The sequence below is a fragment of the Talpa occidentalis genome, unplaced genomic scaffold (genome assembly GCF_014898055.3).
Source record: "Talpa occidentalis isolate TD23 unplaced genomic scaffold, MPIMG_talOcc4v2.1 talOcc4.2, whole genome shotgun sequence".
In the NCBI taxonomy this organism is placed as follows: domain Eukaryota; kingdom Metazoa; phylum Chordata; class Mammalia; order Eulipotyphla; family Talpidae; genus Talpa; species Talpa occidentalis.
Genome location: NW_023602073.1, coordinates 72,539,322 through 72,555,971, shown reverse-complemented (window position 1 = coordinate 72,555,971; position 16,650 = coordinate 72,539,322). Strand labels below are relative to the sequence as shown.

The window sequence follows — 16,650 nt, the reverse complement described above, 5'->3', positions numbered from 1 at the left end:
AGTGAAAATCAAAATCAACAAAAAACTATGAACCAGAGACACTTTTTGGGGGGTGGGGTGCGGGAGGGGAAGGATTGGGGTCAGAATGGGGCATTTGCAATTGTATGGGGGAATATAAAAATAAATTAAAAAAAAAAAAAAGAAAGAAAAAAAAAAAAAAAAATAATCCAGTCAAAAAATGGCCAGAAGAGCTAAAAAGAAACTTCTCTGAAGAGGAAATGCAAATGGCCAACAAGCACATGAAAAAATGTTCAACATCACTTGTAATCAGGGAAATGCAAATCAAAACTACCATGAGATACCATCTTACACCAGTGAGAATGGCACATATTAAAAAAACTAGCAACAACAAATGTTGGCGAGGGTGTGGAGAAAAAGGAACTCTTCTGCACTGTTGGTGGGAGTGCAAACTGGTCCAACCACTATGGAGAGCTGTGTGGAGATTTCTGGACCTACTAAACATAGAGCTTCCATATGATCCAGCAATTCCACTCCTAGGTATTTACCCAAAGGACACAGAAACATCAATTCCAAAGAGCACCTGCACCCCTATGTTTATAGCAGCACTATTTACAATAGCTAAGCTTTGGAAACAACCCAAATGCCCAAAAATAGATGACTGGATCAAGAAGATGTGGTACATATACACCATGGAATATTACTCAGCATTCAAAAAAGATAAACACATGCAATTTGCAGCAACATGGATGGCGCGGGAAGGGATCATGCTCAGCGAAATAAGCCAGAAAGAAAAAGAAAAATACCGGATGGTCTCACTCATAGCAGGAATCTAGAAAACTTAAATAAGGGACCAGGAAAATGAATAACTATAAGAAAGTGGAAATCAAAATCAACAAATAACTATGAACCAGAGACACTCTATGGGGGTAGAGGGCGGGAGGGGAGGGATTGGGGTCAAAATAAGGGGGTTGCAATTGTATGGGGAATATAAAAATAAAATTTATTATTAATAAATAAATAAATAAATTTCTGTACTACTTTACATTCTTCAAAACAAGCATGGGTTATGTTTTCAGAAAGATTTTCTCATTTTCAGAGCAAAAAGAATGTTTGAAAAGACTGATTTTGCTAAGTGTGCACTTTTGCTTTAAATCCCAATGAGTCATTCAAATCCTCTAGAATGAAGCTTCTAGGTTTTAGAGAACGCCACAATTAAAATACTGAAATTAATTTGGAAGATTAAAAAACCCAACCTCCCCTAATCTCACCCAGTTTTGCCAGTCTAGACTTGCCTTGGGAGGAGGGGAGAGGAGAATCTGTACAGATAAAAAGAAAAGACTAGAATGCTGAAAACTTGCCACCTGCCACATAAGGAGTCGCTGGTCAGTCTTACTTTTCATCCTATCCTATCTGGCTTGCACAATCTAGTCTTCTTTCTTTCTCTCTCTCTCTTTTTTTTTAATGTAGTTGCTGCTTAGTTAGGTTTTTAGAATACTAATTTCTGAAGATAAGATCCATCTGTGAGGAACAGTGGGAACACCAGTGGCCTTAGAGTGAAGGGACAGCTTTGAATCTGTCCATAAGTTGTGAGTCTAAGCTTTCTGGTCAACCTCTAAGCTTCTGTTTTCCTCTTTTCCTTCTCCCCTCGCCTCCCTCTCCATAGGAGTCTTAGTCTCTCATGAGCATCCCGCTGTCCAAAAGGGAGCTGGAATTTTCTGAGTACCTGTTCATTTTGCATACAGAGTCCTGGGACTTTTAGAAGTTCTGCAAACAGAAATTCTTTCCAGAATTGACTCCTGTTCTCTGAGGATATACTAGCTTAAGTGCAAGTTCCCTACTAATCAGAAAAACTTGTTTTCAGCAATAGCTTATTAACCTGTTTTTAGCAAAAACACAATTGTGTGCTATTTTCTTGTTCCTTTATTCATATCTTTAATAAAAACTTGGGTTGGGTGAGTGAAAGGCAGAGCTTTTCTCGATGGCTCTCTCCCCAGCCTCCCTCTGTTGCAAATTCATTTAGACTCCGAGTCTTCATTGATAGCAGAGAACTTCATCAGCTGTCTGGCTGTCCGTGGCAGTCTCTATGTTAATTTTCAGGAATCCTGAAGCATGGCAGGGAAACCCAAGCTTCACTACTTCAACGGAAGAGGCAGAATGGAAACCATCCGATGGCTCCTGGCTGCAGCAGGAGTGGAGGTAAGATGCTGGATTTGTTTCCAGTATTTTCATTTTGAAGTCGCTGGGGACACTGTAGAACACTCTGCATGATTCCTGAACAAAAAGCAGCTTAAATGTTGGACTACGCATGAATGTTAGTTCGTTTAATTAAGTGCCCAAACACTGTGGTAACCGGTTGTTGTTCCAAGGTGATGCAAACAATGTTCGAGGAGGAAAGGAAGAGGAAAGGAGGACTGTGGGGAAGGAGATGGAAGGACTGTTCTCAAAACAGAAAAAAATGAAATCTGCTTTCTGAGTCCCATGTGGCTCTTCCTTGGATCCTCTGATAACACATACTGTACATTCAGGGTGGGCATCGTCCTAGCTTGTCAGTGGTTAGAAGAAAATTCTACAGTCAATATCCACCTTCTGTGCCCAAATTTTCCTTTTTCTGTGAGCCATAGCATATCTTCACAGTTAGATAGCCATGGCTAGCGCGTGCACTTCTGCTGGAATGGCTGTGCTCAATGTCTCTGGAGTCCCAGCAGCACCTAACATGACGTCTCACACCATAAGCCTTTCAGTACAGGATGGAAGAAAATACATTATTATTATTTTAAGTTCAGGTGGGAAACCGTTTCTGTACCACCTGGTGAAACTCAATCTATAGCTACAGAAATTCCCTCAGGTTACATCTGAATTTTGCTGCACCCCATGTGTACACCCAGAGCCTGGGCACCTGCAGGATTGCAGCTGCCAATTCTTCCCCCCGGGGGGCTGTGGGGGTTTAAACACCCTTATTGGGGCTTGAGATTGGGCTCCACGCTCTGAGCACTTGGCATCTGGCCAAACCAGACAGTCAAAGTTGCCCTGAAGTTCCAGACAGGAGAAACTGAAATCATAAAAATATGCTTAAAAAAATCTCACACTTCATAAAAGTCACAGGTAATCTTTAGATTTAGAAGAAAATACTATGGAGGAAGCTTTGTTTTAAACTTTGGTTATCCCTGATATCTCAAATATTCTCATATTTGGTATCAATTCGGTAATTGGCTTGTTACTTTAAAAATTATTTCAATATAAATTATATATATTTACAAAGATAGAAATTTGAGGGATTCTGGCCCTGGTTCTTCCATTCTTTTGCTGAGGGACTGCTTTCCTTAAGTATCAAATATAGGCTTGAAAAAGAAGAGCTGCAATATTATAATGTCAGCTGTTGCCTTTTTTTCCCTTATGAAAATGAGAGGGGGGAGGAGAATCAACTCTCTCTGTGAACCAAGAATGTTTTTTGGAACACAGGAGAGTAAGAGGTAGTGGAGAGACTGCACTTAGTGTTGGATGCTGTTGAGCAGGCTTGGAGAAGAGGAAAAGAAAAGACCCACCCCCACCCCCACACCCAAAACCCTCACATAGAGATTCTTTTTCAAAGTAGTAAGGCGGGGGCCTCCCTAGTGGCGCAGCGGGTTGAGCGCTGCGCTGTAAAGCTGTCCACAACCTCTGCAGTATGGGTTCGATTCCCAGCTGGCAAGGGAGAAACTCACATGGCACAGCAGACCTCTCCTGTCTTGCCCGCTGCTCCCCTCAACAGTGTATTTCAGCCAATCTGCCTGTTCTGCTGCCTGCTCTGTCTCTGGTGAATTCTCTTACCCTCCCACGCCTCTGACTGTACTCTAGTTCTTGTATAAATAAATAAACCTTAAAAAAAATAGTAGTAAGGGGGGCCTCCCCGTTGGCGCAGCAGGTTGAGCACTGTGCTGTGAAGCTGTCCTCAGCCTCTGCAGTAGGGGTTCAATTCCTGGCCGGACAGGGATATACCTACATGGTGCAGGAGACCTCTCCTGTCTCGACCGCTGCTCCCCTCAGCAGTGTTTTCCATCATCTTCCTGTCCTGCTCCCAGCTCTGTCTCTGGTGAATCCTCTCACCCTCCCGCACCTCTGACCTGTACCCCAGTTCTTGTATAAATAAATCTTAAAAAAAAAAAAAAAAGTAGTAAGGATCCCATATCGATCTTCTGATTGCTGTGACTCTGCTCACCGAGGCATTGTCATAAAGAAAAAAATATGTCGCTAAACCACTTCTGGTTTTGAGAGAAAGTCTAATAAGTATAAAAGGTGTTTTTTTGCATAAAAGAAGTGGGGTATAGGTCACAGGTACAGGGAGGGCATGGTAGGGTGAGAAGATTCACCAGAGACAGAGTGGGAAGCAGATAAGATGGAACGACTGAAATACACTGCTGAAGGAGCAGTGGGGAGGTCTGCTGCACCCGGTGGGTCACCTCCCTGGTTGGGGATCAAACTCATAGCAGTGATAGTGCTGAGCCTTAACCCCTAGGTCATCAGGGAAGCCTGTAACAAGGTTTTTTTTTTTTTTTTATGCTTATCTGTATTTTCTAATCTTTCTAAAATGAGTTTCTGTAACTTGTACAATAACATTGAAAATAGTCTTAAGTGAATAAAGGGAAGTAAAGATTTTTGCATCTTTACATACATTTTTGTCTTGTAAAAATGGCAGAATTGCCTAGAGACTGAAGCATTTCTTGCTATTAGATCTGAGAGTTTAGTTAATGCTGGTCTTCTGGGTTTACGACTGAGAGTGATTGAACACCTCAATTTAACACTATTTAACACTAAGTATCAGGAATTATGTCCAGTGACTCCTTATATAGCTATCTTTCCTTTTTTTTGTTACTTCAAATGTTAAAATTTAAATTTAAAAATTGCTTTATAGTATAGGTTGTAGAATAGAATCTTTGGGGAAAATAATACTTTCAGTTCTGTGTTGGGTTTTTACATCTCTAATCATGATATAAAATAACACAGAAAAACTCATCATGTTTAAATTTTATATTCAATTTGCATTGTGTAAAATGAGCTCAATTTGGGGGTGTATTTTTTTTAAAGATTTATTTATTTATGCATACAAGAACTGGGGTACAGGCCAGACGTGTGGGGAGTGACAGGATTCACCAGAGACAGAGTGGGGAACAGAACAGGCAGACTGACTGAAAATAATACACTGCTGAGGGGAGCAGCGGGCGAGTTATGAGAGGTCTGCTGCGCCATTTTGAAGAGAAAGCGTCAGGTTAATTGGTAATACTCTAAAAATAAAACTGAAAACCAGACAAGACATCTTTCTGGAAGCAACTAGAAATAATCTATACTGGTTTCCTTAATTAATGCAACAAAGGGTGTTTTGAGTTCATTCAGGTCTATTGTCAAATTGTTATCAAGTCATTTTTGAGATTTGCTGCAACTTAATCTGTCTCTAAGCCTCTTGGGTTTAAACAGAGAATGTACAGTGGAATGGTCAAACATTTGAGTGTTCTTTAAACACTGGAAATAAGGGATAACAAACACTACCTAAGTGAAAGTTTGAGGAAAAAGAACACAATGGTTATTGTTGAGCCCAGCCTGTGAGCTCGTCTTATCTGATATGATCTCATTCAACCATCACCACTGGGAGCAGGTATCAGCTTCATTTTCACACATTAATAAATTGAAATCAGAAGAAGGTTAGTAATAAGTCTGAGCTAATTAAGGGAGTAGTCTACATTAAAGTGTAAACGTTTACATGGCAGGCTATAGCTACCCAACAGTATAAGCTCAGTTAAATCTAGTAAACCCTTTGCTTTGGTTTTATGTGAACACCTCCTTAGTTTTGCAGGATGCAGAAAAGACAGCCAAGATCCAGTAACTGCTTGACATGTCGGTTTAATTGGTGGTTTAACTCCTCTTCCATGATACTTACAGCAATAAAAATAAACTACTAACAGCAACGTATTCTTGTATTCTTTCATTCCTTAGTTTGAGGAAGAACTTTTTGAAACACGGGAAGAATTTGAGAAATTAATTCAAGGTGAGGTAAAAGCCTGGTCACTCATGTTGTTGCCTTAGGCCAAGAATGAGCTCGTCTCTGCACTACTATGAAAGGCATACACACACACATGCTACATAAGAGCAGTGACAGCTGTGGGGAAGGTATTGTCTTATCTCTGCTTGAGGAAGGAGTCACTCATGTCTTGCAGTAAGCACAAAAGCTCTAACCAGCCTCTAAGCTGTGCTGATTCATCCCCTCCATACCTGTGTCCAAAGCCCGGGGATGCGGTCCACCTTTCTTCATGGCACAGCACTGTTCTTTTGCTGCCTTTCAGTTCTCTAGGGCCTAACTAACTTCTTTATGTTAAATTCTTCCTGCTAAAGTAACTAGCATGGTTCTGTCAGTTGTGTCTCCCATCTGGACCCTGACTCATGTGATTAGGGAGCAGAGACTGTACAGTTTAACCTGGTTGCAAGGGCAGAAAAGCCAGGTTTTCTTGCATGAACTCTGTCCAAAGAAATGGGAAATGATGGAAAAAGAACAAGGTCAATTGAAGGGGCTAAGAGGGGAAATCGCAGAGCCAGCTTTACTATTGCTCTTCTGAGGGAGGGGGAGAGAGAGATAGAATATGCATTCTTTTTAATGAAACCATGACTATTTTTTTCTTAATGCAAAGATTCCTTGGAAGATTTTTTTTTTTGAGATTTATTTATTTATACAAGTACTGGGTACAGTCAGAAGCACGGGAGGGTGAGAGAATTCACCAGAGCCAGAGGGGAGAGCAGAGCAGGCAGACTGACAAAGTACACTGCTAAGGGGAGCAGCAGGCAGCAGGAGAGGTCTGCACACCATGTGGGACCCTCACTCGGGGCCAGGGATCGAACCGGCACTGCAGAGGTTGCGGGCAGCTTCGCAACCCAGCGCTCAACCGCTGCGCCACCAGGGAGGCCCGATTCCTTGGAAGATTGAAAAAGCAAGGCCCAAACAAGCTGTCACCCAAATGGGAGATGGCTGGGGTTCTGGGGGGCAGAAGGGAGGGAAAGGGCACAGTCAATCATGTAGGAGAGTGGTGAGGACAAATAATGTAGAAGGAATAAAAAGGCAAATTTCAAGGAGCACTTTGAATTACAGGAGGCTGAGGTTAAATATTCTCTTACAAGAAATGAAGAATAATGGAAAGGGTTAAGCAGAGTCTTAGGATTCCAGGAAACAACAGGCAGTGTGCAGGGGGTAGGAAAGAAGTGGCCATCTGGGGGCAGAATGAACAGTTCTGAGGTCAGAGGTTAAAGTAGTGGATTGGTCATAGGGATGGAAAGTGAGAAGGAAAAGGAATCCTTGCCCAAAAGCTTCTGTATCTCCCAGATCATGTGATCATGTCTGACACATTTTCCTATGAATGCATAGTTTCATCTTAGTACATATTATTTTGAATATTTTATTTGATTACATAGCCCTATTTTATATTACCTTTAGAGTTAAAGAACAGTTACTACTATCAGGGACAGGAAATAATCCAGCTTCCTTTGTATGCTCTCAGGTGGAACCCTGATGTATGAACAAGTGCCCATGGTGGAAATTGACGGGATGAATTTAGTAGAAACGAGAGCCATCCTAAGATACATAGCTGCAAAGTATGACCTGTATGGACAGAATCTGAAGGAACAAGCCTGGTACAGTTATCACTTCTAACTTAGAACAAAGTATTTTTAAAAAGAAAACCTGTCCTCTAGGCTTGAAAGCAGAGTCATACATTGTCTAGATCCTCACTGGATAACAGAAAATGCTTGTTTATTTAACTTTCTATTATGGAAAAAAAAATCTAACATATATCAAAGGCACAAGAATAGAATAAACCCAATGCACCCAACATCTACCTTCAACAGGATCAATTCATGATCAACTACAATGCTTCTTTATTTTCTGGTTTATATTTAGTGTTAAGCCATTAGCTCTCGTGTACAGAATTTGGTTTTTGAAATCTGTGGCTTTCTGGGGATCTGTTTGCCTTCACTAGGTAGGAATAGCACACAGAGTAAGTAAATCACAGACTTAAAACTTGGGACACTGATCCTGAAATGACCTTTGGAAACCACCTCATTAGTGTCTGGTCATAGCGGATAACCCACTCAGTTTCCCATGTATTAGTTAATTCTCATATGCACACAGCAATACTTTTACAGGGGCAGACCTATCTACAAGCCAGCAAAGTAAAAGTTTTGTCTTACCTGGAGTTTAAAAGAGCAACCTGTAACTGTAAATTACTGCACAGAATTAGAAAATCAATAGCAGGCAAGCAATAAGCATCGGACCTGATTCACTAAGTGAAGTGTTTTAAATAAATTCTCATTGCTTAAGTTGTTTTATTTTAAAAATATTTATTTTTAGAAACAGCTTTAAGAAATTTGCTAAAGTTTTAAAAATTGATCTTTTATTTTTAAAACTCAATGTGAGCTTTCTCTTGCTTTTGAGAGTCTGTCCAATTTCTGCTGATTACATCCCTGCAATCAGGGATAGTTGGATGCAGAGATTTTACCTGACTCAAGTTCTAGTGGCTTTGTCAAGACTACGTCATAGGTATTGAGTGGTCCTACATTAGGAAGCACAAAACGTCTGCTTGTCTGTCCTTTATGATATAGTAGCCATTCGTGTTCAATGCTGTCATTCCTTCTAGACTAATTTTTTTTTAAAGATTTATTTATTTATTTATACAAGCACTGGGTACAGTCAGAAGCGTGGGAGGGTGAAAGAATTCACCAGAGCTGGGCACAGGACAGGCAGGCGGATGAAGTACACTGCTGAAGGGAGCAGCAGGCATGGCAGGAGAGGTCTGCGCGCCATGTGGGACCCTCCTCCAGTAGCTGGGGATCGAACTGGCGCTGCAGAGGCTGCGGGCAGCTTCGCAGCCCAGCCCTCAACTGCTACGCCACCAGGGGAGGCCCCATTCCTTCTAGACTATTCTATTATCTAGACAATTACCCTAAAGGAGACGTCCCTTCATCTACAGTCTGGTTGCCTGGGTGCCATAAAGGAAACACATGATAAACCTTTACCAATTTTCCAATGATGACTTAGCACACCTGTAGTCTCCTGTGTTGGTTTTATTATCAATATGAAGTCACCAATGAAACATCTTTAATGTTCCAATTTACTTCCACTGTTATTCTAACTTATGTTCACATTGTCCTATTTTGGCAAGTGGCCAAGTGGCTCTTTGGAATTTTTGACTTACCCTAGTGGTCTCTGATAGCTTCCTTATTATCTGGCATATCAAGATGATCCAGATTAATCCTGTACATCCCTTATTCCAGACCTGAATGCAGTCATTTCTCGAACTCTGTTTCCTTTTAATGAAAAATGGTTTAGTAGTTTATCCTTTACAGAACTAATATTTATAAATTGAAAATGAATTGTTACACATGGCACCTTCACTGATATATCATTGTAAGTCTTGTTAGACACTTTATATTTTAAATCTTTCAAGTACATAATCCCACAACAAACCTAATGCTCAGAAAGCTATTTACAGACATTATCTCTTTTAGTTCTGTGGGTTGACAAGGATCAGCTCAAAGTCTCTCATATATCTGGCACCTGGGTTTGGAGAGCTGGACCTACCTGGGTTTCTCTCTTCCACATAACTTTTCCACGTGTCTAGCTTCCCTTAGAGCTAACGTGGGAGAGGACCAGGTGGAAGCTGTAAGGCTTCGTAGGACCTTGCCTTAAAGTCTCAGAACCTTACTTCCCCATATTCTATTGGCCAAGCAAGCCCCCAAGGTCTACTCAGATACTACAGGAGAGTGGATTCTTAGTGGCAGGAGTTGCAAAGAATGTGAGGATATCTTCAAGTCATCCATTGCTATGCTAGGTTAAAGCGAAAGGAACTATGGTTCAAAAAGGTTAAGTGACACAGCGTGGAAAGGACAGAGGTTTTACATTGTTCAGATGGTCTTTTTACTATGCCTGGTGCCTTGTTCAACATGATACCCTTCTTTCCATTCAGAGTTGTGGCTGGTGGTAGGTGAGAACTTGTGGGTTATCTTGTGCTATCTGTTCTAGAACTTAAAATTACAGATGGTGATGCTGTTGAAGTGTGGAGGTCCTTAGGTACCTCTTCCCGGACAGACGCTAGTAAAAGGATGATCTCACTGTTACTGCATTTAAAAACCAATTATGATCTTTGCCTAATTTATTACTTTGGTATTCTTCTAATATTTTATGTGTCTTTTAATTAGCTTTAGGGTTACATAGCTGATATTCACACACATCTAATCACATATTTGAATACTATAATTTTCCTATCTCCTAAACTGATCTTTCTTGATATCTCAAAAGAACAGCATGCAAGTAAAAACACCTGATTTAAGTTAACAGTACACTGGAAAACCTGATAGGCAGATGACACTGAAGTACTACTGAAAAGGTTTCTTTGGTTCATGAAATGATAGTTCCCTTTACCTAGAACTCTTTAAAATTATTGTCCTTTCTCTAGGATTGACATGTATGTAGAAGGCTTGAAGGACCTGAGTGACATGATTATGTTCTTCCCACTTTCTCTGCCTGAAGAAAAGGATATGAATCTTCAATATATTCTTGAAAGAGCCACTGAAAGATTCTTCCCTGTCTATGAGAAGGTAACCAATAAATTTCTGGTCTGCTTTAGAACTTGGATCAAGGGGAGAAAAATCAACTAAACTAAAGAATAAAGAACATAATTTGTGGATGAAAGATCTCAAAACACTTTGTGAAAACAAAATTCTTCCCCAGTTGTAGTTACAAAACAAATAGGCCTTGCTTCTACCCCATTTTTGTGAATTTTCTATTTTTAAGGATTTCATGCATTTCTGGTGTTGTTAAAAATTTCAGTTGCCTGATTTAGTTCTGGAGTAAAATAGGGTCTTACAAAAAGAGGATTCTAGGTGGAAGAAATCCCACATTACTTAGAGAGCTGAGAATGAGGATGGGATGGATATTATATCCAAAATACACTTGATAGTATCAGGGTTTCGGGTAGTTCATAAGACTTAGCAGAATTCTATGCAATATTCTAAGAGTTGAGAAAAAATTGTTTTTAAAAAACACCATTTTTCATCTGTCATTGCATTTTTAATAGTTAAATATATCTTTAAAAGCTTGAGCTTTAGGGCCTCCCCTGGTGCAGTGGTTGAGCGCTGGACTGCGAAGCTGCCCGCAGCCTCTGCAGCACAGGTTCGATTCCCGGCCGCCGGCGAGGGTCCCACATGGTGCGACAGATCTCTCCTGCCGTGCACACTGCTCCCCTCAGCAGTGTACTTCGTCAGTCTGTCTGTTCTGCTCCCCGCTCTGGCTCTGGTGAATTCTTCTCTTCCTCCAACACTTCTGACTGTACCCAGTGCTTGTATAAATAAATAAATAAATCTTTTAAAAAAAGTTAAAAAAAAAAAATCTTGAGCTTTAAGAAAAAAGTGTCATCTCTAACACAAGAGCTGAATGATCGCTTTAGTTATCAATGCTCTTATTCTCCAGCTGCATTCATTGTATCAGTAAACCTAGGAAAGTATTGTAAAAAAATAATAGTTTGTTAAAAAAATGAACCAGATGAGTTTTCCAACCCCACTTGTCATGCTGGCTTAATCAGTCCTTCTGGGTTAAGAAACAATGGTTCTAGTTGAATGATTTAATATATAACTTTTAAATATATTTATCATATCAGCAATTTTAGAGCCCAGTCAGGTAACGCACATTATACGAATTTGTCATAGATGACAGCTACTCTAACTCCTTAGGCTATTCTTTTCCCTTAATAACTTTTAGTGAGTTATTAGTTCTCTTGGTCCAAGATGGAAGATGAATCAAACTGTGAACAGTCTAACTTTAGACTCTGTCCTTATCATTCTTTCAAAAGTATTTAAAAGAGCAGAAGATTTTTGTCTTAGAATTTTGCAAATATTGACAAAGGGAGGGAAATTTAACACCACAATTCGAAATGACTGAAGTGATTTATTTTTCCAAAGAATAAAGAGTGCACTTTAAAAAAAAAAAAAAAAAAAGATTTATTTATTTATTTATATAAGCACTGGGTACAGTCAGAAGCGCGGGAGGAAGAGAGAATTTACCAGAGCCAGAGCAGGGAACAGAATAGGCAGAGTGACGAAATACACTGCTGAGGGGAGCAGCGGGCACGGCAGGAGAGGTCTGCGAGCCATGTGGAACCCCCGCTGGTGGCCGGGGATCGAACTGGCACTGGAGAGGCTGCAGGCAGCTTCACAGCCCAGCGCTCAACCACGGCGCCACCAGGGGAGGCCCAAGAGTGCACTTCTTAACACCTTTCTCTTAACAGTGTATATTACATTATCTGTTTTTTGGTATCCAGTAAATGAGATATTTGTTTCGCAGCCTTTGTTTGGATACTATTTATTTGTATTTATTTGGGTTGTCGGAAAAGTCATGAAGTATTTTTTCTATGTTTTTCAAGCAAAAATGCATCATGACTTTTCCGACACCCCAATATCTTTGAGATGACATCGGTTGACCACACCGTATATGATTTAGAGGTACAGGATCACACCTCTTCAGGTGCATGTCTCCATACCATACCCGCCACCAAGGCCCCCATAGTCACCACCATAGTGCATTGGACTCCCTCTGCAAACTGCTCTCTATTCTCCCAACTCACGCTGGTAGCCTCTGTGTCACAGTCCAACTTTTAGGGTTTGTTTTGATTTGGTTTTGACTAAAGTTTTTCTTGTGGAATACTATAAAGTAGAGGAAGTTCTCTCATGTTTAAAAATATCAGAGATGACACCACTGTTAACAACAGTGTCAATCCTGACAACTAACGATGCTTGCTAAGTGCCAAGCACTGTGCTATGCATCTACATGCAAGATTCCATCTAATCTTTAAAACTCTGGGAATGAGGTGCTATTGCTATTCCCATCTTCCAGATAAGGCATCTAGAGAACTTAAAAAACAAATCACTTGTCCAATATCATACAACTGATAACAGAACTTGTACCCACACATCTCTCACTCCTAGCCCCAATGCCCAAGGATCATAAAATCAGAGTTTTAGGACTCAAATATACCTTAGTGACCTCTTACTCCAAACTTTCATTTTGTATTCATCTGATTTTGACTGCAGTGGCTCATACATACTAATAGAAGGAAAATGCTGATGAAAGTGAGTTTTGTGTTTTGTGAGAATGTTTTTGTCTACAAAGGAGCAGCATACGTAAGGAACCCATCCCAAGATAGCAGACAGAAAGAATATCACAGACCTAGAAGAACCACTGATCCAGGATATGGTGATAAAATCACTCTCTAAAGGGTTAGAGTAGGGAAAGGAGATGAAATGAAAAGAACACAGATGAGATTAGGTTATGTCCAGTGTTCAATTTGTGAGGATTTAAGCTCCTTCATCTCTTTCAGGTGAACAAATTGCAGCCCCCAGAGAGACGAGATTTATTCAGGCTCTCACAGCTGGCCAGTGGCCAAAAATAGATTAAGAACCACATATCTTTTTGCAAAAGCATGCTGACTTTGAATTATATACTAGGTATTTCCCTAAATTCTCTATCTTCTTCTCAATTATCATATAGGCGCTAAGGGAACATGGGCAAGATTTTCTTGTGGGTAATCGGCTGAGCTGGGCTGATATACAGCTCCTCGAAGTCATCTTAATGGCTGAAGAGTGTGAACCCAGTGTCCTCTCAGGTTTCCCTTTGCTACAGGTAATGCTATCCAGGTAACTCCCGAGAACTGCGGGGAGAAACGAATTTCTGTCATTTGTTTACTTGTTCATTTATTCATCATTTGGGAACCTGTTAGCTTCTTTATGCCAGTACCTACACTAGAGGTACAAAGCCCTCAAAGAACACACCTAGTGGGGGAGACAAGCACATAGACAACCTCAATATAATGTGGTAAATTGAAAAATAAAATATGGGAAAGCATATGAGGATTACCTGGGCAGGTTGGGGATCTGAAGCCAATTTCTTGCAGGAGTTAGTCTCAAAGGCTTTGCCTGGAATGCAGTAGGATCCCAATAAAAGTGGTCTAGATAAGTTGAGGGGAAAGAAAACACTTAAGATTTAGATCTCATGCTAGCATAGCCATTATATAACACCTACCATACCATCACTACACTCTTATTATATACTCAGCTTTATACCAAGCACTGCATAAACATTCCTTCATTTACTACCTCCTCAAAGTAGACAGAAGACTCAGAACTGTTAAATAACTTTCCAGAGGTTACACTGTGAGAAGGAGACAGGACTGGGTCTGATGCCTGGGCCTGCATTTCAAAACACCACTATGTTGGTGGATTCCTTTATAAATTTTTAAAAATATGTTTTTTTAAAGTAATTGAAACTTGCATTGTGATAATTTTGTGGTCTCAATTTTTCTACTTCAAGATACATTGTAAGCATGTTTTGGTACTGTTATTTAATCTGCCTCACTTTTATACAAATGTAGTTTATTTTTGGAGTATTTTTCAAAATTGAGATACAATTGATATAAAACATTACATTTTTAGTTGCAGATGTACAACATATTTGATATTTGCATAATTTGTGAAATGACCACCATCATAAGTCTAGTTAACATTCATCACTACACATAGCTACAATTTTTTTTTTCTTGTGGAAAGAACTTTTAAGATATACTCTGAGTCCTTTCAAATATACAACACAGTATTAGTAGTCACTGTGCTATATATTGCATCCTCAAGACTTATTTTATTACTGGCACTTTGTACATTCTCAAACAAGAAATAACAAGTGTTGGTAAACATGCGGAGAAAAAGAGCCTTTTCTCCCCATTTTGCCCAATCTCCCATTCCCTTCTCTGGCAACCACCTGTCCGTGATGAGTTTAGGTTCTTAGGGAGACAAGAGATGGGTGTGGGGTGTTTTTAGATGCCACACATCAGTGAGATTATATGATATTTGTCTTTGTCTTATTTCACTCAGCATAATACTCTCAAGGTCCATACATGTTCTTGTATACAAGTTTCTTCCTTAAGGCTTGAAAAATAATTCTACTGTGTATCTATATTTTCTTTATCCATTCATTCATTGATTGACATTTAGACTGTTACCATGTCTTGGCTATTGTAAATAATGCTGTGATGAACATGGGTGTGCATATATCTTTTCAGGTTAGTATTTTCATTTCCTTTGGATAAGTACCCAGAATAAGAATTCCAAGATCAGACACTGGATCATTTTTGAAGCGTCTCATTACTGCTTTCCATAGTGACCAATTTACATTTCCCCCAGCAGGGCAAAAGTTCTTTTTTCTCCACATCCTTATCAACATTTGTTATTTCTTGTCTTTTTGATAACAGCCCTGTATTAGGTATGAGGCAATATCTTATGGTGGTTTTGATTTATTTCCCTGATGATTGGTGACACTGGGCACCTTTTCATGTACCTGCTGCTCATCTGTACATCTTATTTAGAAAGTCCTATGCTATTTTAAAGTTTTTCCACAATTAACAGTCTACTTGTGATCACAATAGCCTTAAGTAAAAATCATAAACAAGCTGAAATTTCAATACCTAAGAAATGTCTACATAAATAGACATATCCATTGGACGGAATTTTATGCAATCACTTAGTTATGTTTTCAAATATTACATAATATGAAAAAAAAGCTTTTAAGGAAAATGTGGATTTTTCTTCATTAGTTATATATCAGGATACTCTGGAATGTTGCAACGGCATCTTCATGGGTATGAATTTTGCCACATTTAGGATTATATTACTAGAATATAATCTTAAAAATAGGTTTGCTTATTCACAGCCTATGTACATTTTTGCTTTTTGAAAAATATTACAAGAGTAGCATCACTTGAATGCTGCCAGCAATGGGGATTATAAATTTTAATTTTTTTCTCATATGTAAAAATGTACGTCATTTATATTTTATTTTCTATATTTTTTTTTCTCATGGATACCATACTTTTTTCATTTTAGGTATTCAAGGCAAGAATCAGTAACATTCCTACAATTAACAAATTTCTCCAGGCTGGCAGTCAGAGGAAGCCTCCACTGGATGAAGATTCCATTAAGACTGTGAAGAATATATTCAAATTTGATCATGGCATGTTTCTTAAAAACATGGGCACTGTAGTAGCTGAGTATTAATAAATGGAGAGTTCTCAAGAACTCAATAAATGTTTCACTTCACATTTATAGAGCTACCCAGAAAGATATCATGAGACTATTTAAATAAAGTAACAAAAGGCATAGGGAGATAAACTATCAAACAGTTGATAGTTGATCAAACTATCAAATCAGAAAAACCCCTTCTGCTTTCCATAAAACAGTAAGATACTAATTTATCTAAATAAGAATTCTTCTGCATTCTACTTATTGCAAAAGAATAAAATCATAAGAAAGCAATGGAGGTCAAGAATTTCTTATAAAAAAACAAATCCACACATATGTCAAAATACCCACTTCCACCACCTTTTGGGAAAAGTTTAGGACATATAACATAGCTTCAAATTAGCTTCTGAAGGGCCTCCCCAGTGGCGCAGCGGTTGAGCGCTGGGTTGCGAAGCTGCCCGCAGCCTCTGCGGCGCCGGTTCGATCCCCGGCTGCTCCCCAGCCACCGGAGGAGGGTCCCACATGGCGCGCAGACCTCTCCTGCCGCCGACTGCTCCCCTCAGCAGTGTACTTCGGTCCTTCTGCCTGCTCTGCTCCCTGCTCTGGCTCTGGTGAATT

The 16,650-nt window shown here is 39.6% G+C and overlaps 1 protein-coding gene across 1 annotated transcript; it reads left to right on the top strand.

The window, feature by feature from the left end:
- Window positions 1-2,070: 2,070 nt before the first annotated feature.
- Window positions 2,071-16,068, top strand: LOC129146286 (glutathione S-transferase-like). Its single transcript, XM_054698150.1, has 6 exons — window positions 2,071-2,157; window positions 5,926-5,977; window positions 7,476-7,608; window positions 10,428-10,569; window positions 13,514-13,645; window positions 15,898-16,068. The coding sequence occupies exons 1-6, from the start codon at window positions 2,071-2,073 to the stop codon at window positions 16,066-16,068; spliced, it is 717 nt and encodes a 238-aa protein (XP_054554125.1).
- Window positions 16,069-16,650: the final 582 nt, after the last annotated feature.